The following is a 20,729-nucleotide window of genomic DNA, read 5'->3' as shown; positions in this document are numbered from 1 at the left end:
GCCATATTCTTTCCATTTTTTTATAATGGATTTAATGGTGCTCCGTGGGATGTTCAATGTTTCTGATATTTTTTTATGACCCAACCCTGATCTGTACTTCTCCACAACTTTGTCCCTTACCTGTTTGGAGAGCTCCTTGGTCTTCATGGTGCCACTTGCTTGGTGGTACCCCTTGCTTAGTGGTGTTGCATCTCTGGGGCCTTTCAGAACAGGTGTACATATACTGAGATCATGTGACAGATCATGTGACACTTAGATTGCACACAGGTGGACTTTATTTAACTAATTATGTGACTTCTGAAGGTAATTGGTTGCACCAGATCTTATTTAGGGGCTTCATAGCAAAGGGGGTGAATACATATGCACACACCACTTTTCCGTTATTTATTTTTTAGAATTTTTTGAAACAAGTTATTTTTTTCATTTCACTTCACCAATTTGGACTATTTTTATGGAGGACTAAAAGTGCCACAATTAAATAAATAAATACACCATTAAATAATTACTTAAATGTGTCATTAATTAATTAAAATTTGAATTAAATACATAAATGTGTTATTAAATGTGTCATTAATTAATTCAAATACCGATTCATTTTATGTAAAATACATATATAATAATTTCACTATTTACATTTACATTTCATGGTCCTGCGTTGGAGTGCTTCCTGAATTACTTAAAACTGTCAAACTGACCCATCAAAAGTTGGTAGGCGGAACCTAACGCCTGATTGGTTACCCTCTGCATCAAGCCAAGACAAATCAATTCCGGATAATGGATTGATGCAGAGCTACTGAACACATTCCAATACACTGGGTGGCGCTATTCACCTCTACGTTGGTTTAGTTACACGGTTAAACAGAACTTTCATTGCAACGGCTAAAAATCAAGAGAAGACTCGGTCCTGCTAGCCCCAATGTTGAGACGCTGTGTGAGGTGCAGGACAAAATGTCTAAAAGTTGCCCGGAGCTGCTGAGAGAAGCAGCGAATTTGATTGAGGAAGCTCTGAGCAGAAGTCCAACGGCTCCCGCGGCACCGGTGACTCCGGCAGCTCAGTCACAGCAGATACCGGCCGCTCAATCACGTACACCTGTCCAAGGTAAGCTAAGTAATTTCATGTTAGCCAGGTGTGCTACTATTTAATGATTCGGGACACACGTGTAGGTTAAATTAGATCGACTCGAACATGTATTTGCATGCGGTATTATGATGCTTCGTGCGTGACACGTTTATTGTTAATGGGGGGGGAAGCATAAACCTAGCTAGTTCGCTAATCGGCTAAATGGTGTTAGCTGGCTTGAGCATCCCAAGATAGAAGTAGAGGCTGTTTTAGCTGACTGGTGACCATTGAGCTGTTACGTTTTTCTGTGTTGCAGCGGAGGTAGCAAGGCTCTTTGCGCCATATAACATTGGAGCCAGAAGGAATATGACGAGACGACCAGCACAAGTCCAAGTTAGCCGAAGAAGCTACACACACACTGTCTGTTGTTTGGCTGACCACAATGCGGATAAAATTCCAAGCGTACTGTTTAAAGCTGAACTTCTTACTTCAGGACTTGGAGAGCAAAAAGTAACATTTTCAGGTCAGTGCGAAACTAGGCATTTACCAAAAGTAAAAAAAGTTTGTACTGTCTGTGGCTTGTTGAAATTATTTGCATTTCTTTTTATAGTGACTCAAACTTAATTGGTGTTCATAGTGTCAATAATAGTTATCACAGGCTTATTTGCTTAATTTAAGGTGAGGTGAGTTATGATTTTGTTTTGTTTTTTTCTCCAGGGAATGACCACGATCCCATGGTTATAACAAATAAACTGATGGAAGTGTTTCCGAAGCTCCAACAAGGGGGAGGCTTTGAATTTCTAAAACTTGTAGGATCTACTCGCAGTCGAAATCTTGCGTTGCTTCAGTGTCCCAGCACTGGATACACCCTTGCCTATCTGAAAGATCCATCGACGATGATTGGACAGGCTACAATCTACATACGTCCACTTCAACAGGATCTACCCTTAGATTGTGTACATACATTTACAGAGACTTAGTTTAATACATAATCAAAACAAAGATTACTGGTGACTTTTAATCATTAATTAAAAGCCATTTGTTGTTGTTGTTAGGAGAGCTCACGTCCTGCCTCTGGTCCAGTCATCCCCTGCATCACTTGTCAGAAGGAAGTTCCCTTTTCAGAGATGAAGCTGCACAGATTGAGCTGCAATGGGTATGTACTTCTTAAAGCAATGCAAGGGTAGCATAATTTATTTTCTTTGGGAATATGTCTCTCTTATTGTTGTGCACACAAATAAGCGAGTATGACCATCATTTCAATTGTGTTAACTTCAAGGACACCCATGCAGGAATCAGAAAGAGAACAAGAGGGAGGCCAAAGTGAAGAAAATGATAGTGAGACAGCCCTAGTCAGTGACAGTGTTCCAGTGAGGCCTGAAACATCAGCTGAGAGTGCAGTAGTACCGGCAGTGATTGTCAACGAGGAGTTGGATCGCAAAGAAACAGACAGTGGTTTGTGTCATCACAATAGTGTTGCTATAAGATTGTGTGTAACTGAAAAGTTAATAGAAAGATAACACCTGTAGGATATAATTAGATAAGATAATACAGTTACAGACAATTAATAACATGCAACTGGGTTTTTCTATTTTTCTAATATTTAGTTGTAGTTGTTTAGTAGTGCTGTTTTTATGTCAACTCAGCGTTGTGACAGGTTCTGAAGATGTTGGGTCTCACGTTTTGTCAGTGAAATGAACAGAATTTTCCTCCTGTTCTGTAGAGTGAGAGGATATCTGTATATGCAGGTAACATGCCAACTCACAATATGTCTCTCTGTAATAGATAACTTTATTGTTGTTGTTTGTTTAGAATGGAAGCTTATTAAAGAACCCACTCAAGCTGCCAAAGTTTTCAAAGAGAATCTGCTAAGGGAACATGCAACTGGGAAACCACTTAGAATGAAGATGGATGTAAGGGACTCTGAAGAGGACAGGGAACGGGAGCTTCTCTTATTATATAAACAGCAGCAAGAATGGGCATGTCCACTTCATTGTACTCTGGTTGGTAAGTAATATAACATTTATAATATAAATACATCAGTACAGTTTATACCACTCAAGTAGCTTATATGGAATTGTTAAATGGGAGAATGGAATGCACAAAATTATATAATTGATAAAAATGTTATATGTATGTATGTGAATATTGTGCACAATATACTCTTGTTATCTGGAATAATCAATATTAAGGATGCTATTCTAGAATTACAGCCAATAGAAGTTTTTCTCCCTTTCTTGTTAAATGTTACCAAATCCAGTTACCTGTATTAGGCCGCCACTTTTTTTCCAGTGTTATTATCAGTATTTTATTTCAGGTGATGTTGCTATCGGAGAGGGAGTGATGCGGTACTTTATGACAACAATCATATCCAAACTCCAGTTTGGATTCAGTCTAGATCTTGGTAAGTATCTTACTAATTTTTTGAAGGTTAATCCATCTATAAATTGCAGAAATGTCTGTCTGTAGCGCATGTCTCTCAGTTAGTCCGATGGATTTCAAACTTGACAGGTGTCTTGCTCTGGTCACGAGTAAGTGCAGTGCCAAGTTTGACGACGTTTGGATAAACGCAAAAGATAGCGTTACATATATAGGTAAAATAAGCACACATTGGCTTTTGCCGCTCTTGCTGCTTGCCATTCTCACACTGCATGCAACGCTGACTGAGCACCTGTTTGTGTCGTGACTCACTCTACACCGCCTCTCTCTATGCGCGCGCACACACACACACGCGTACACGTACGTTCTGGTGGTTGATGAACGCGGATATGTGCTGTTTAGCGGAGGGCCGGTGGGCAATGTTTTGTGTCAGGTAAGTCTGTAGTAGGGTATACAGGGGAATTGAATTTGAAGTGGTTTGGGGTCCTTCTGTAAGTCATTTTGGAGTAGGCTACAATTTGGTTTAAGTGAATTCTACAAGCAGCAATACCACAGGCCAAGTAATCGCCACTAGTATGATGTAATATATCTATCTATCTATCTATCTATCTATCTATCATACATTTTTATTTAATGTATTTAAGAGGTTAATTGTTGTGACTTTATTCCCTGCTCTCTTGGTACTTTACAGGAGGAATGGGCCGAACACTGCTATTTGAGGGTGAACCTGACCATCTTGTTCCAGCAGCATCAGAGGCACTTATTGAAAGCAACCTCTTCCGGGTTGCAGGAAGGATGTTGGGCCACACCTTTCTGCATGATGGTCCCCATGTCACAGGACTAAGTCCTGCTGTAATTCATGTACTGTTCAATGGGGACCCTGAAATGGCTACTGTTGTTACAGAAGACTGTCCTGATCTGCACATCAGGAGCATCATAGAACTGGTATGTAACCTAAAAGAAACTTTGCCATGTAAAAAATATTGCTTGGGCAGATATAATAACTTGTATGGTCTTAATTCTAGCTTGAACATGAAGATCTTACACCGGAACAGAAGGACACAGTTTCAGATCTTTCCATGTCTTGGGATCTTCCGGCAGTCACCAAAACAAATCGGAGATGGCTACATAACAAACTTCTACTCCATGCAGTGAGTTCCTGCTGGTTAAGTGACAGAATTCATCGCTGTACTTGTTGAAATTATAGAATGTGTTGTGAACCCTGGCTTGTTATGTTAACACGAGAGTTTAAGTACTAGAGTTTTAATGGATTTTTATAAAGCACTTTATTGTGTTTATTAACATTTTTCCTACTGTGCCAACTTTTGTCAAATTTGGGTTAAGGATTTGGGCTGTAATATGGGTCGGTCTGTCTCTTAGGTCGTTGGGAGGACCATGCGCCAAATTAAACAGTTGAGAAAGGGACTGAAAGATGTGATGGTATGGCCCCTGCTGACATCTAGGCCGGATGTTGTACCACTTCTTTTCCCCAAAATGGCTGAAATGCAGTTCACACCCCAGGTAAGTCAGTAATTTAGTTATATTTGTGACTTAACTTGATGAATTTACGTGTATTTTCAATGACTGAGATGGATATTTTTCCATTTTCTAAGAATTTGATCTGCATAGTCCTTCACCAAAATAAGTTCTCCCTTTTTTTAAATTACAATTTTTGTTTTCTTTAAGATGCTCCTAGAAAAAATCACATGGCCAGTTGAGGACAGTGATGATGAAGACTTTGACTTAGACACCACCTGCCGCATCACTGGCTTTCTAAGGATGTTCATTGAAACAGGTATAAACCTTATTTTCTCTCTTTACAAATGCTTCTATGTCTCATGGATAGATATGATCAATTACAGTTGAACTAAATGTCTTTAATCCATTTTATGACTTTTAGCTTCATCAGGTACCCTGGCCCAGCTGCTGACATTCTGGGTTGGCTGGGAGATGCTTCCTCCTGAACTGAGAGTGGAGATTTCTGGGGGAACCCTTCCTACGTCCTCCACATGCTTTGAAACCCTAAAGCTGCCAGCTCATTTCAAACTCTACATGGACTTTGAGAAAGCACTTGTCGCTGCCATAAAAAGTACTGGATTTGGGCTTGTTTAAGTTTTTTCAGACGTCAATTAGGGCTGGGCAATATTTTAATATTATATCTATCGTGATATAAGACTAGATATCGTCTTAAGGTGCTTTTCCATTACCAGTACCTACTTGACTCGCCTCGCCTCGACTCGCTGTGCGTCCGTTTCCCATTGCAGATTTTAGGATTGCCTCAGCGTGGCTGGTCGTCATAGCGACTGCCGTGGGCGTGGCTTAGTAGCTTGCTTTCCCATTGACAAATCCCCGCCGCATTTCCTGGTTCTCAGTCTCCGTGAACAACATGATATCAAAGAGATAGTTAACGTTAACTGCTCCAGATTTCCCACCGTGATCACATATATATGACTCTAGAGTCGCTACTCGCTTTGTTTCTCTCACATATATATGACTAGAGTCGCTACTCGCTGCGGAGATAATCGCCGTCACTCTCTCACTTCTCCCTCGCTCACTAGCTACACACACACACACACACACATATGGCGACTCGACACACACACATCACACATTACACACACCAGCGCACCAGTATAACCATCAGGCCACTTGTATGCTACGGAGAAAGCTCTGCGTGGAGCCTCCGGCAGTAAAAACCACCGCTGGCTAAACTACGGTATTTTAAAATGCTGTCTGTCGCTGGCAATGCAGTGATCAGTGACGATTCTTTCCGACCAATCAGCAGCCTGCAGGGTTTCACGTCACCTTCTCGGCTCGCCTCAGCTCGCTTGGAACCTCGACTGAGCAGGTGCTAAAAAAAGTATATGTTAGCAGGTACCAGGTACTTTTTTTCGTAATGGAAAACCAAAAAAGGCGAGGCGAGGCGAGTAGGTACCATGTAATGGAAAAGCACCATTAGATTTTGAAGAAGTGTAATATCGTTACATGGTAAGTTTAGTCTTTTCCTGGTTTCAAAGGCTGCATTACAGTAAAGTGATGTCATTTTCTGAACTTACCAGACTGTTCTAGCTGTTCTATTATTTGCCTTTTACCACTTAGTCATTATATCCACAATATGATAGTTATTTATCCGAAATCTAAATGTGGAAGATATTTTGTGAATGCACCAATTGTCAACCTTACAATATCGTTGCAATATCGACATCAAGGTGTTAGGTCAAAAATGTGATATTTGATTTTCTCCATATTGCCCAGCCCTAATGTCAATGCATACACAGTTCAGATGAATTGACACAAGTTCAGTGTCTTTGAAAACATTAACACACTGTGCAGTAGTTGACTTTTTTTTCTTCCATTTACTAAAATCAAACTGTTCTGCACCTTCAGTGCTAACAGTACAGCATTCATGTTAGTCATTCTGTGGACCATAATGAGACAGGAAGCTTCAAAGAAACAGCTTTTTTTCCTTTCTTTTAAAAGGAAAGTAAACTTTCAGTTTTTCCTTGCTTGTTCTAACACAACAAATAAAAACATGGGTTGGACATCAGTCTAAGATTCTTGATAACACTTCCACAGTCTCTACATATAGTCTAAGTGCATCAGTAACAGAAACTCCTGGAGCTGGCAAAATTGCAACCTCTTCATCTGAGAGCTCACGGGCCAGCTGAACCTCGGGGACTGACACAGTGCCTCGATGAAGGCAGTGAGGTCCGTTCCAATCGATCCCATATTCTTCAGGAACCTGAATGGATGACAAGCATAATCAGTCTTGTACTTAAAACTAGTTTGACATGTCCTTACACAAGATTGTTATTTTTGGTCACCAAGGCAGTGAGAAATGAAATGTTACTTATTCAGTTTTTTAAAATAATACAGCTTTGCATAGTATGCACTGTAGAAACTACAGCTCACAGGTTGATCTTTAAAAGCTCGGGAGATTTTAAAGAGACAATAATCTATAGTAAATGTTTCATTTAAAGTATCACATTTAGCACCATTTTTTTCTCCCATAATTCCTTTGGGGAAACAATTTTAAGAAAGTGTTTAAAGTTCATTGTTAACCTCAGTAGGATCCTCCTCAGGGCCTTGCTCTCTGTAACTTCTCCAGAGTTGCTGTGGTGACTGATTCCTTTCAGTTCTAAGACCGTGGAAGTTCCAAGCATCTCGAAAAGAGTCGAGGCTTTGCTGAACCAGTGGAAGGAAAATCCGGTGCAGAGCGAAAAGATGGACTTCATTGTCTGGATTCAGTGTCTCCTGATCTTCCAATGAAGTAAAGATCTGATAGAAGAGGTCCAGGGCATGTTCATAAACATCTCTCCACATCCTCTCTATTCTGTGTTTAGGATAAAATTGAGAAATTGTTAATTTATGACATATGCTAAAGTACATTCAACTAGTATGTTAGTTGTGTGAGCCTAGTTGCCAAACATATTTCTTTACCGCTGATTGTGGACACTTCTGCCTGTGATGTGTGAATTCCTGTCGGTACCTCTGCTTCTGATCATGAATTCTGCTACATCTGCATTCTCCCCCCCTTTGTCAGACCGTACCCTTGATGGCAGCCCATACTGCTCAACAGCGGCGATAAAGCTCTGTAAGACCGTATGAGCTCTATTATTGCCGGCCACAGTCAGGTAGACCACTAAACGACTGAATCCATCCACCCCACCGTGGACAACAAATCTCCACCTGTTGCAAACACATGAAAAAATATAACTTTATTGTATAACAATTGTAATGAAACATATAGAAAGATGCATTGTTTATCTGCTAATATCACTGACCTGATAAGCTTATGGTGGCCATCTATATGCCACAAAGAGTTTGGGCCAGGAACAAAATACTGCCGTCGCCTTAATACACGCAGCCTCAGACGTCTCATGTAGACTCCCTCTGCATTGACTCTGCGTAAAGACTCTTGCAGTCTTGAGACTGAGGGGAGGAATTTAAAATGAATAACCACACACTCACTGGCTACTTATTTTGAGGATATAGTGGTGTCATAATAAAATAAATAATGTGTGTAAAACAGTCAACTATTACAGAACCACCACAGCTTCAAAAATGTACTTTACTGTCAGATATTGTACATATACATACATACATATATATATATGTATATATATGTATGTATATATATATATATATATATATATATATATACATACACATATATATACACATATATAAAAATTATATATACATATACATATATATATATATATATATATATATACACATACATACATACATATACATACATATATACATACATACATATATATATTTATATATATACATACATATACATACATATATATACATACATACATATATTTATATATATATATATATATATATATTTATATATATATATATATACATACACACATATATATACATATATATACACATATACATATATATACACATATACATATATATACACACATATATAGATAGATAGATAGATAGATAGATAGATAGATAGATAGATAGATAGATAGATAGATAGATAGATAGATAGATAGATAGATAGATAGATAGATAGATACCACATGCTCGAACAGAGATGACCTGAGATTTTTTGCCTCCTATGATATTTTGCTTTTCTATGATTATATTATACCCTTTACAGCAGGGGCACATCCGGACAGCTGAGAATATTACTGTCAGATATTGTTCCACCTCTATTAAACAGGAGGCTAAAAATCACAGGACATGTCTATCCTGATGATACAAGTCAGCCGTCCTGAAATGTGTGTTTCTCTTCACATTTCTTCTACACATTCTACATCTCAGAGGCGATGTCTTTCCATAAGCGGGCTTCCTTCACCTTTCAAAGGGGCAGAGCTCCAAATTAAAAATACATTTAAATAATGCCCATATTATTATCTACTCACTTGGAACATGCACACCTCTTGCATTCAGGTGACCACGCATTAGCTTGTAGCCGGTGTTTGGATGACTTCTGTGAATTTCACTTACAATACGGTCTAACTCCTCATCATTCACAGCTGAATAGAGATCTGTCTTTCTGTACAAACAAGAAAAACACAACATCAAGTAATGTTACCTTAAACGTCATATTCTTTCCGAGTGTATGAGAGCAGCAATTCATAAACAGAAAACTCATGAATTTAGTGTAAATACCTTAAACTGTATTGTTGCATGCGCCTCCTGATGGTCCTCTTTGACACACCGAACATCGCTGCAATTTGAACTGCGGGAACTCCACAAAGAAGTTGATGCTCCAGAACTGCACTCGGTATGTCAAACGCCAAACGCCCCGGTCCCTGTGTGTGTTGGGCCTGAAGTGCCCTGGTACCAGAGAAGCGGTGGACAACTTCTTCTAGATTTGCAATCACTCTGTGGTCGATATCTTCGTCGGAAAGTGCGGAAATGACTCCAACAACTTCAATAAGTTCCTCTGCTTTACTAGCTACATGCTCTGGGTCAGCAGGTCCTGCTTCTACATCCTCTGCTAAGTTTAAAATGTCTCTAACCAACTCCCTGGAAAGTTCACGGAGATCCTCCATTGTCTCTATCCAGGTTGGCCTACTCTACTTCAGACCAAAGCAATGGATCAGACTAGATTCGCGTTAGCCCCGCCCACTGACTTTGATGGGTCAGTTTGACAGTTTTAAGTAATTCATGAATCACTGCAATGCAGGATCATGAAATGTAAATGTAAATAGTGAAATAATTATATATGTATTTTACATAAAATGAATCGGTATTTGAATTAATTAATGATACATTTAATTACACATTTATGTATTTAATTCTAATTTTAATTAATTAATGACACATTTAAGTAATTATTTAATGGTGTATTTATTTATTTAATTGTGGCACTTTTAGTCCTCCATAGCCAAGGGGGATGAATACTTTTGCAAGGCAGTGTATACATGCCAGCACCCACACACAACTCACCTGTTAATGAATATTTGTTAGTGGTTAATACTCTGTTTGATTTACTGCTTTTCCTTCACTCTGTGGTCTGACGCATCCCAAACCATCTCAATTGGGTTGAGGTCGGGGGATTGTGGAAGCCAGGTCATCTGATGCAGCACTCCATCACTCTCCTTCTTGGTCAAAATAGCCCTTACACAGCCTGGAGGTGTGTTGGGTCATTGTCCTGTTGAAAAACAAATTATAGTCCCACTAAGCCCAAACCAGAAGGGATGGTGTATCGCTGCAGAATGCTGTGGTAGCCATGCTGGTTAAGTGTGCCTTGAATTCTAAATAAATCACAGACAGTGTCACCAGCAAAGCACCTCCACACCTCCACACCTCCTCCTCCATGCTTTACGGTGGGAACTACACATGCGGAGATCGTCCGTTCACCCACACCGCTTCTCACAAAGACACAGCGGTGGAACCAGAAATCTCCAATTTGGAGTCCAGACCAAAGGACTAATTTCCACCGGTCTAATGTCCATTGCTCGTGTTTCTTGACCCAAGCAGGTCTCTTCTTCTTATTGATGTCCTTTAGTAACGGTTTCTTTTCAGCAATTCGACCATGAAGGATTGACGTTTTCCCCACCTCGAGTGATATATGTGTATTGTTGTTGTTGTTTTCTTTTCTTTTCTTTGTTTTTGTCTTGCTTCAATAACAAATCTCACCAGATTGGGTCTGCTGGATGGTCTGGATTTCTCCCTAAGGATTAGCCCTCTGACTCCCTGACCCTGTAACTCTGCAGTGAGATCGCCAAGATGATAGGGGAGTATAACCTAATTTGGAAAAACAACAACAATGGTTTCAACTATGTGTTGTTATTCTCTTTGACATTTGTTTTAGAAATCTGTATTAAGAATATTGGTAGTGGTACGTGGGCGAGGCTGTTGGAAATTTTATCAAAGCCTATTGGATTATAATTCATTTATAATTAGAACAAAGGAATTTATAACTGACTTTTTCCGACATAACATAGGTACAGCAAATCCCCTTATTGTATGGGACACCTTTAAATGTGCCTTTAGAGGCCATGCAATTCAGTACTCATCTAGAAAACAAAAGCAATTTAGGTCAAAAGAGTTTATACTAACAAAGGAAATAGAAAGTCTAACAGAATAGATAGATGGCAATAAAAACTGAAACATAGAGGCTCAGAATAAATTAGAGGAAAAACAAAAAGAAATTGAGAAAATTATTCAAGAAAGATCAAGTGTAATATATTATAAAAATAAAGCAAACTGGATGGAATATGGGGAAAATGCACAAAATTATTTTTTTATCTTCAACATAGGAATGCTACCAAAAATAATTTAATGAAACTGGTTATAATTGACGGAGTCACCCATGATTAACCAAACGATATTTTGAAGGAGGAAACAAAGTACTTTTAGCATATGTTTTCTTTTCAGTCACCTCCATCTTCTCTAACTGAAGCTAATTGTAGAGATTTTTTTCTATTGATAATGTAAAATTAACAGCCATACAGAAGGACTCATGTGAAGGTGAAATTACAGAGGAGGAACTTCTGGATGCAATTAAAGACTTTAAGTCCGGGAAAACTCAAGGGTTGGATGGCATACCAGTCGAGGTATACCAAACCTTTTTTGATATACTAAGAGGATGTTTTAATCACTCCTATGTAAATGGTAGATTATCTGACACTCAAGAAGAAGGTCTGATCTCATTATTACTGAAACAGGATACAAGTGGAAAATATAAAGATCCAGTCCATTTAAAAAATTGGAGGCCCCTTACACTTCAGTGTTGTGATGCAAAAATTCTAGCAAAATGTATAGAGCATAGAATTAAAAAGATATTGTCGGATAATATTCATTCTAATCAGACAGGTTTTTTACATGGAAGATACATTGGAGATAATATAAGGCAAGTATAATATAAGGCAAGTACCACCCCTTCATAGCAGACTTCGAAAAGGCATTTGATAAAGTACGACTGGGGTTTATATATAAATGCCTGGAGCATTTCAATTTTGGAGAATCTCTTATAAAATGGGTCAAAGTCATGTATAGTAACCCTAGGTGTAAAATAGTAAATAATGGCTATTTCTCCGAAAGTTTTAAACTGTCAAGAGGAGTGAAACAAGGTTGTCCACTATCGACATATCTATTTATTGTGGCCATCGAGATGTTAGCTATTAAAATCAGATCCAATAATAATATCAGAGGATTAGAAATCCAGGGCTTAAAAACAAAGGTGTCATTGTATGCTGATGATTCATGTTTTCTTTTAAATCCACAACTAGAATCCCTCCACAGCCTCATAGAGGATCTAGATACATTTTCTAATCTCTCTGGATTACAACCAAATTATGACAAATGTACTATATTACGTATTGGATCACAAAAAAATACAAGTTTTACATTACCATGTAGTTTACCAATAAAATGGTCTAATGGTGATGTGGATATACTCGGAATACATATCCCAAAGGAAATACATGATCTCACTTCAATACATTTTAATAGAAAGTTAGCAAAAATAGATAAGATCTTGCTACCATGGAAAGGTAAATACCTGTCAATTTGTGGAAAAATCACCCTAATTAACTATTTAGTATTATCCCAGTTTACCTATTTGCTTATGGTCTTGCCTACGCCTAGCGAACAGTTTTTTAAATTATATGAGAAAAAAATATTCAATTTTATTTGGAACGGCAAGCCAGACAAAATTAAAAGGGCCTATTTATATAATGAATATGAATTCGGAGGACAGAAATTATTAAATATTAAAGCATTAGACCTATCACTAAAAGCTTCAGTCATACAAAATAGTTATAGTTTAAGTTATACTTAAATCCGAACTGGTTCTCAAGCAAATTAGTAAGATTGTCTCACCCAATGTTCAAGAATGGCCTTTTTCCCTTTATTCAGATTACCTCCCGAGTGGTGCAGTGGTCTAAGGCGCAGTGGTCTGTGCCACTAGAGATCCTGGTTCGAATCCAGGCTCTGTCGTAGCCGGCCGCGACCGGGAGACCCATGGGGTGGCGCACAATTGGCCCAGCGTCATCCAGGGTAGGGGAGGGAATGGCCGGCAGGGATGTAGCTCAGTTGGTAAAGCATGGCATTTGCAACGCCAGGGTTGTGGGTTCGATTCCCACGGGGGGCCAGTATGAAAAAAATAAAAATAATCATGAATGCACTCACTAACTGTAAGTCGCTCTGGATAAGAGCGTCTGCTAAATGAGTAAAATGTAAATGTAAATTACAACCACTCATTTTCAGTTATTTGAAAAGGAAATCATCTCCCAAATATCACTATTTCTAAAACAAGCCATAGAAAGTTGGTTGCAATTTCAATTTAATCCTCCAGAAACGACAGAACAAATAATGCAACAAAAATGGTGGTTAAATTCAAATATATTAATTGACAAAAAAACTTTATTTTTTGACAAAATGTTTAAAAAAGGTATAATGTTCGTAAATGATATCATCGGTAGGACTGGTGGAGTTATGTCGCACATGCAGCTAACAAAAACATATGGAAATGTCTGCTCTACCCAAAATTACAACCAATTAATTGCAGCCTTACCGCAAAAATGGAAGAGGAAAGTGGAAGGGGGAGAAAGTAAGGAACTTGTCTGTCGGCCTTGCTTTAAAGAACAAGGATTGACAGCCGTCCCATATAGATTGCAAAATAGTTGGGAAGAGATTTTTGACGTACCGATCCCATGGCATAGTGTTTATGAACTGACACGCAAAACGACACCGGATTTAAAAATTAGAATCTTTCAATTTTAATTATTATATAAAATTCTTGCTACCAATAGAATGTTATTTATATTGGGGATACAATCTTCCCAGCTCTGCAGATTTTGCTGTGAAGAGACAGAATCATTAGATAATTTGTTTTGGTTCTGTCCATTTGTAGCTTGTTTTTGGACACAGGTCCAGGAATGGCTAAAGGATTGCAATATTTACTTGGAGCTAACCTTGCAGATAGCATTACTGGGTGATCTGAAAGGTCATAGTCAATCGATCAATAATATAATAATACTTTTAGCAAAAATGTATATTTTTAATTCACAATCTGTAGAAGCAATGAGAATAGAAAGGTTCAGAACTTTTGTAAAACATCACAGTACAGTTGAAATATATATGGCAAATAGAAATCCTATATGGATGGTGTTAAGAGATAGATGGGAGGTGTTGAATGGAGTTGAAGGATGGGACTAATAACAAATAACAACAAATTATAACAAGATAACTAATAATGTAAGCATACTGTGTCCATAATAAGTATATAGGTTGTATGTTGGGAGCTTTTGGGAAAGAGCACAGTTAGAAAGATATGGCATATAGAAGCAAACCGGATGGACATCATGAAAATGATCGGAGAGGTTGAGAGTAGAAGAAGTTCAGGAGCAAAAACAAATAAAATAGAATTATTGTAAAATTGACTGTGTCCATAAAATGTAGATAGTAAGTATAAGCTGGAAGTAGAGGCCTAAGCATTGTTGTTCACTAATTTACCCCAAGTAGGGAAAGGATGGCGGGGTTGAAAAGTAATAAAGGGGAGTATATATATAAAAAACATGGGGGATTGGAAGTGATGCAGACAATTACATTGATGGAAGTTACAATCTATCTGCAATATTAAGCTGATCTACCCCCCCAACAAAACAAAAAAAACAAAAAAAAAGAATATTGGTAGTAGTAATAATTTGTTATACAGTAAATCATTTGTCTGGATTTCCTGAATCAGATATGCCCTAAACTAAACTAAACTGTTGTTCTGGTCTGTCCTATCTCGAGGTTATGGTGAAGATGACCACAGATGGTATCTAGATGCATGGAAGGGATAATTTGACCAAGAACAGTGTGAACCTCAAACCCCCCTAACAGGCTGAAGTAATGGCGAAAATGGCATTCAATATGGTCTTTCACCACTTCTACCTTGAGAACTGAGTCCAAGCCAGCGACCTGTACATAGCATCCAGTCGAAGCTATCAACTGCCTTTTCTCTCATGCCTTTTCTCTCAGGAGTGCGACATGAGTCCACGTGGAGTGAGCATAGAGAGAGATCCCATCCAAACTTCTCTCATGCTGCTGGTGTACTGATAGGAAAATGGACAAGAAATAATGAACAGTTAAGGACAGTGGCGGCTCAGGTGAGAGACATTATCAAGGGCCATCCACTTTGAACATGTGTAATTAAAAGGAACTGAAACACTATCTGAAGAAGAACATGAAGAAACGGCAGAAGGATGAGTTCCGGGAGGGAGGGGGGTGGTCAACCATGCCTATAATTGATTTAGGCTTATCCAAAATTGTTTCTTTGGGGTATCAGGTTGATTGTGGAGGTCTGCACACTGCACAATTTATAGTAATTTCGACTAAGAATGCATTGAGACACCAATCTGTCATTACCACAAGTGATGAGAATAGTTAACGCTAAAGATATAAGATCAATATACTGTATATAAATGTACATTCTGCCAGCATCGGTGTGTGCTAAGTTGAGGGTCTTAAATTAAAGTGATAGAACCAACGTGAAGCACTAAGGACTGTCATTCTAAATTTGCGTTGGATAATTTATCAATAGTTATAAGTATGATTTGGAAAGGCGAGGCTTCTAGAGACAGAACTATGCCCCCAAATAGTGAGGAGAGCCACTAGACTGTAGCTTGGGCTAACCTTGCCGCAATCTCATTCTTATCAAGGTTGGTGTGAAACTGTTATAACATGTGTTCTCTCTCTTCCCTGTGAAAGTCAATATGCATGTGCCCTAGACCAAATTCGGGAGATCTCTAGAAAAGTAGAGAAAATTGGCAATGCTAAAATAATTGTGTAAATTGGCTCTGCAAAACAGAGAGGCTCTTGACTATCTTTTGGCAGGTCAAGGGGGCACTTGTGCAATCATTGGCAATGAATGTTGTACTTTTGTCCCAGATCACTCTTCTAATATGACTGATCTCACCGAATACATTGCAACTGTTGCTACTTCGTTGGAATCCCTGTTTGGAAGTTGGGGATCCCAAATTGGCCAATGGGCGGCAGCGTGTGTTTTTTGTCTAGTTTGCTTAATTGTGTTATTAACATGCTGTAAGGCGATCTGTGCCTCTCTGGCTGGTAAGATTTCAGCAGCTATCATGTTTTCTGCTCCTCCAGACGATGGTGAAACTAATGAGCTGCCATCTCTGGATGAGCTCCCATTTCCCCCTGTAGATACGGACGATGAGTAATGACTGAAGGTTGTTTTCGTTAAACAAATTGAGGGTAAATTAATCTAAACCCTTAATCTGTTTCCATTATGTGGAACACTGAGCTTATGAGCCAGCACCAACCTTTTGAAGGTCTTAGCAGAATTGTTAAACTACAAGGTTATATATTTTGACTAAGTCGATGTCCCAGGGACAGTTAGAAAAACATATGTCAATCCAACCCGATTGTGGTAAGATATATGGAAACAATGGTTAACATTGAGAGATTTATTTACCTCTAACTCTACAGATCCCTTGAGTATGTGTGTGTATTTGTGATACTCACTCCCGTTGATTATAACCTTTTGATTGTAGATTTTAGCTATATTATGATTCATTATAATGACGTAGTTAATAGAAGTATAACCCATATTATGATTTATTATAGTGATGAAATTTGATAAAACCTCCTTTTGATAGAAGCTCAAATCTAATGCTTACTTAAAAATGCTATTATTATTATCACACAAGTAATAAAATGATGGAATGTAAAGGAAATGTTTGTGCATCTTATCTTTGGTGTCTTAAACAATCCTTGGTTCCTGCCTGTGTCTGGTCAAGATATGAGATGGGGGCCGTCATGGCCCCCTCCAGAGGAACATCTGGCAGAACGCCCAGAATATATTATTTAAGTTAAGATAGGAGACGGAGCCAGCCACATGTAGGAACCAATCTAATGAATCATGTTTATGTAGGTTTAGGTAGCCGTATATAAGGCTCTATGTAAGGAACGCCCTTTTAGAGCTCACCTCAGACCGGTCCTTTATGCATCTAAGTTTGACTGTGACCTCTCCAGCTTGCTGACAATAAAGAGAGATTTGTTTAAGATTGACTTCCGAGCTCATCTTCGTCAACTGCAGTAAGTCCAGGTAGTGCTGGTGGTGGAACGGACAGGTTATCTGCTTCTGCTTCGATTGCAATCAGAATGCGCTGCTGGAAAGGGGTCTAGTGGCTTGGTGTTTCTGGGTATGAGTTCTAGTGGGTTGGGTGGCTTGAGAGGTGCTTGGGGTCGGAGGTCTGGTAGCTTGAGTGGTGCTCAGGGTCAGCATAGGGTTACTCTGAAGACATAGGCTCTTCCCAGATAGCGACCTCGAGTGTTCACCTGTCTAGTTCTAGCTGGGTGTTTTCTACCTCTCCTCTCCCTCTTCCTGTCCTCTCCCTGCACCTGGCTGTCTTTGTCTGTCATATTCCCACTTGTTGATTGGGATAAAATGCCAGAGACAGTGGTTGCTGGCTGCAGTCTCACTCCTCTTTCTTTCCTTCTCTGCCCTTTTCTCCTTTATGCCTCTCTCTCTCTCTCTCTCTCTCTCTCTCTCTCTCTCTCTCTCTCTCTCTCTCTCTCTCTCTCTCTCTCTCTCTCTCTCTCTCTCTCTCTCTCTCTCTCTCTCTCTCTCTCTCTCTCTCTCTCTCTCTCTCTCTCTCTCTCTCTCTCTCTCTCTCTCTCTCTCTCTCTCTCTCTCTCTCTCTCTCTCTCTCTCTCTCTCTCTCTCTCACACACACACACACACACACACACACACCACACACAAACTAAGGTGGCAAGCTAACATGCGTTAGCTAGCTAGAAATGTGGTCTTTCTTAATTCTATAGCCTATTAACCAACCTGGCATCTTAATGAGCGCTGCAGTTTCCAGGCTGCATTTTGGGAATTCTGGTCACAGTATACATCAGAAGTTGTATCGAATAGCGCGGGGTACCCTGACAGGGACAAAATTAGTCTCTCCCCCATGTTTTTGCGTGATCACTTCTTCTTCTTCTTCTCTGATATAATGGCACTAATTTAATGTGCATGCCGCCACCAACTGTACAGGTAATGAACTGGATTAATTTTTTTCAACCATTGCGCAAAGGGAAAATAAATACAACATCATACAAATTACAAAAATAGATGAATCAAAAAACCATCCCACACACTCAGGAGCCTGGGAGGGGATCATCTTCAGTCAGTATTCCCCGCAATGTTTCAGCTGTTAATTCCTGAATACCCAATAACCTTGCAGCTGCAGATACAATTATGTCCAGCTTCTTGGACTTCTTGCTCATTCAGGCAGTGCAATTAAATACACCTTCTTCACTATCAATGTATCTGTATCCTTCAACTGATGAATGACATTCTTGAATCTCAACTGGCTGCTGGGCATCCACTGCCATAGCGTCCTCAGCTCCACTCGCTCCTTCAACAATTTCCTGTGCCTCCGTATAGGAGACCTGCTGTACAGCCCAGATTCGTGCTACTTCAAACTCCTCCACCCTAGCAGGGCACTCCGGGAATTCGGCAACATAATTTCCACCACAATTACAACACCGTAGATCATCCCCTTCTTCACCAACATATTGCTTCCGTTGGCATAGACTTGATAAATGACCAAACCTTTCGCAATTCGACACTGCAAATGTTTATTCACAAATGCTCTCATGTATCCCAGCTTCACATGAGTAGGCAAATACTCTTCTTCAAACATCAGTAACAACGATTGACTTTCCTCCTTTCTATCTGCTACACGGTTTAGGCGACGTGCTCCAACCACTCCTGGAATCTGTTTCGTCAGATAACTAGTCACAATGTCCAACGAGACTCTAGATATAACACCTTTTATCAGTGCTTTGCTCCGAAAATCAAAACTCTCCTGATAGTTTATATAGCCACAATGCCTTCTCCTTCTCCTCTTTTGAGAAGTAGGAAATCAAAACAAAACCACTCCTGGTCACTCTGACTGACTCTACCTTTCCTAATGCCACCTTAACCATCTTCGTGACCTCAAATGGATCTCCCAGAAATAAATCATTGTTGATGAATCACACTCCTACAAGAAACAAATGTTAGTTTACAACTTTTACTCTTTTTGCTCCATTTCCCGTTGTCACCGTCTTCCATTCATTCTCACCAACTTTACTCAACGACATGCCATCAACCAGCACTCCCCCTTCCGCCATCTTCTTCTTCTTCTGCTTCTGCTTCTGCTTCTGCTTCTTCTTCTTCTTCTTCTTCTTCTTCTTCTTCTTCTTCTTCTTCTTCTTCTTCTTCTATGATATCATGGAGGTCTGCAAACAATCGTTTAAGTGCATGCCGCTACCTACTGTGCTGGAATGTATGATCAATCATGATCTGTCCAATTCTGTACTACCATGAAAATAAAATAAAAACCAAATAAATCCCTACTAACTTCTACCACACCCTTCCCTTCCCCCCAAAACCCCTCCCCCATTAAACTTTATCTATATTATGCTGAAACACTCCACCCTTAGGATTGTTCAGCATGTCAACAACCATTTCAACAGTAACATCAGTTACCCTCTTTTGCCGTCTCCACAATAACCTTCAACCTGGCATTTCTGCTTTCCACAACCCGAGTCGTATTGATAACCTTACCAATAAAAGCTATGAAGTCAACTTTGTTCATTATTAAAGTGTCCTTTGACACCGCACATTCATGAGCACAATATTTCTGAACAGGCCTCGAAACCATGCCAGGACCAGCAGAAACACCAGCCCTGACAGTAGGTCCACTTAGTAAAGGAACAGCCATGGAAGCTCCATCATTACACAATGTAGTTCCACCCATCTGTCTTACAGCCTCTGCATACGATACATCATGACTAATTCTATATCTCTGAGTCTCTTTAGCCTCTCTCTGCACCTGGCATCCACCAAATGCTGCACTATGTTCCCCCCCACATTTACAACACTTCAACACCTTCAAATTGCTCCCACATTCACCGTAATCATGTTCCCCTCCACACTTGGCACATCTTTTCCTTCCTTTCTGGTGAACAGCTACAGTGAGGGAAAAAAGTATTTGATCCCCTGCTGATTTTGTACGTTTGCCCACTGACAAAGAAATTATCAGTCTATAATTTTAATGGTAGGTTTATTTGAACAGTGAGAGACAGAATAACAACAACAAAATCCAGAAAAACGCATGTCAAAAATGTTATAAATTGATTTGCATTTTAACGAGGGAAATAAGTATTTGACCCCTTCTCAATCAGAAAGATTTCTGGCTCCCAGGTGTCTTTTATACAGGTAACGAACTGAGATTAGGAGCACACTCTTAAAGGGAGTGCTCCTAATCTCAGCTTGTTACCTGTATAAAAGACACCTGTCCAC

The 20,729-nt window shown here is 39.4% G+C and overlaps 2 protein-coding genes across 3 annotated transcripts; one reads left to right on the top strand and one right to left on the bottom strand.

Moving 5' to 3' along the window:
* Window positions 1–2,021: 2,021 nt before the first annotated feature.
* LOC311127565 (uncharacterized protein) lies at window positions 2,022–5,999 on the top strand. 2 transcript variants are annotated; one of them, XM_084159381.1, is made up of 8 exons: window positions 2,022–2,216; window positions 2,873–3,067; window positions 3,378–3,464; window positions 4,131–4,384; window positions 4,465–4,590; window positions 4,820–4,960; window positions 5,126–5,234; window positions 5,340–5,999. In XM_084159381.1, the coding sequence occupies exons 1-8, from the start codon at window positions 2,213–2,215 to the stop codon at window positions 5,549–5,551; spliced, it is 1,128 nt and encodes a 375-aa protein (XP_084015507.1). In that variant the 5' UTR covers window positions 2,022–2,212; the 3' UTR covers window positions 5,552–5,999. The 2 variants fall into 2 exon arrangements, with proteins under 2 accessions (XP_084015507.1, XP_084015506.1); XM_084159380.1 differs by lacking the exon at window positions 2,022–2,216 and having other exon boundaries at window positions 2,649–3,067.
* Window positions 6,000–6,791: 792 nt separating this feature from the next.
* Window positions 6,792–9,746, bottom strand: LOC311127564 (uncharacterized protein). Its single transcript, XM_084159379.1, has 6 exons — window positions 9,593–9,746; window positions 9,343–9,476; window positions 8,224–8,371; window positions 7,880–8,128; window positions 7,502–7,772; window positions 6,792–7,181 (listed from the first exon to the last, which is right to left on the bottom strand). The coding sequence occupies exons 1-6, from the start codon at window positions 9,646–9,648 to the stop codon at window positions 6,984–6,986; spliced, it is 1,056 nt and encodes a 351-aa protein (XP_084015505.1). The 5' UTR covers window positions 9,649–9,746; the 3' UTR covers window positions 6,792–6,983.
* Between the last annotated feature and the right edge of the window lie 10,983 nt (window positions 9,747–20,729).

Source organism: Coregonus lavaretus (genome assembly GCF_964263955.1).
Source record: "Coregonus lavaretus genome assembly, chromosome: 4".
NCBI classification, from domain to species: Eukaryota; Metazoa; Chordata; class Actinopteri; order Salmoniformes; family Salmonidae; genus Coregonus; species Coregonus lavaretus.
This window is presented reverse-complemented; position numbering and strand designations above follow the sequence as displayed.

Coding starts and splice junctions, on each gene's coding strand:
- LOC311127565 (XM_084159380.1), top strand. CDS start 2,755: ATGAACAGAATTTTCCTCCTGTTCTGTAGAGTGAGAGGATATCTGTAT. Junction 4,385..4,464: donor TCAGGAGCATCATAGAACTG/GTATGTAACCTA, acceptor TCTTAATTCTAG/CTTGAACATGAAGATCTTAC. Junction 4,961..5,125: donor AAATGCAGTTCACACCCCAG/GTAAGTCAGTAA, acceptor GTTTTCTTTAAG/ATGCTCCTAGAAAAAATCAC.
- LOC311127564 (XM_084159379.1), bottom strand. CDS start 9,648: ATGTTCGGTGTGTCAAAGAGGACCATCAGGAGGCGCATGCAACAATAC. Junction 7,773..7,879: donor AGAAGTGTCCACAATCAGCG/GTAAAGAAATAT, acceptor TCCTAAACACAG/AATAGAGAGGATGTGGAGAG. Junction 7,182..7,501: donor CTGAGGAGGATCCTACTGAG/GTTAACAATGAA, acceptor TCATCCATTCAG/GTTCCTGAAGAATATGGGAT.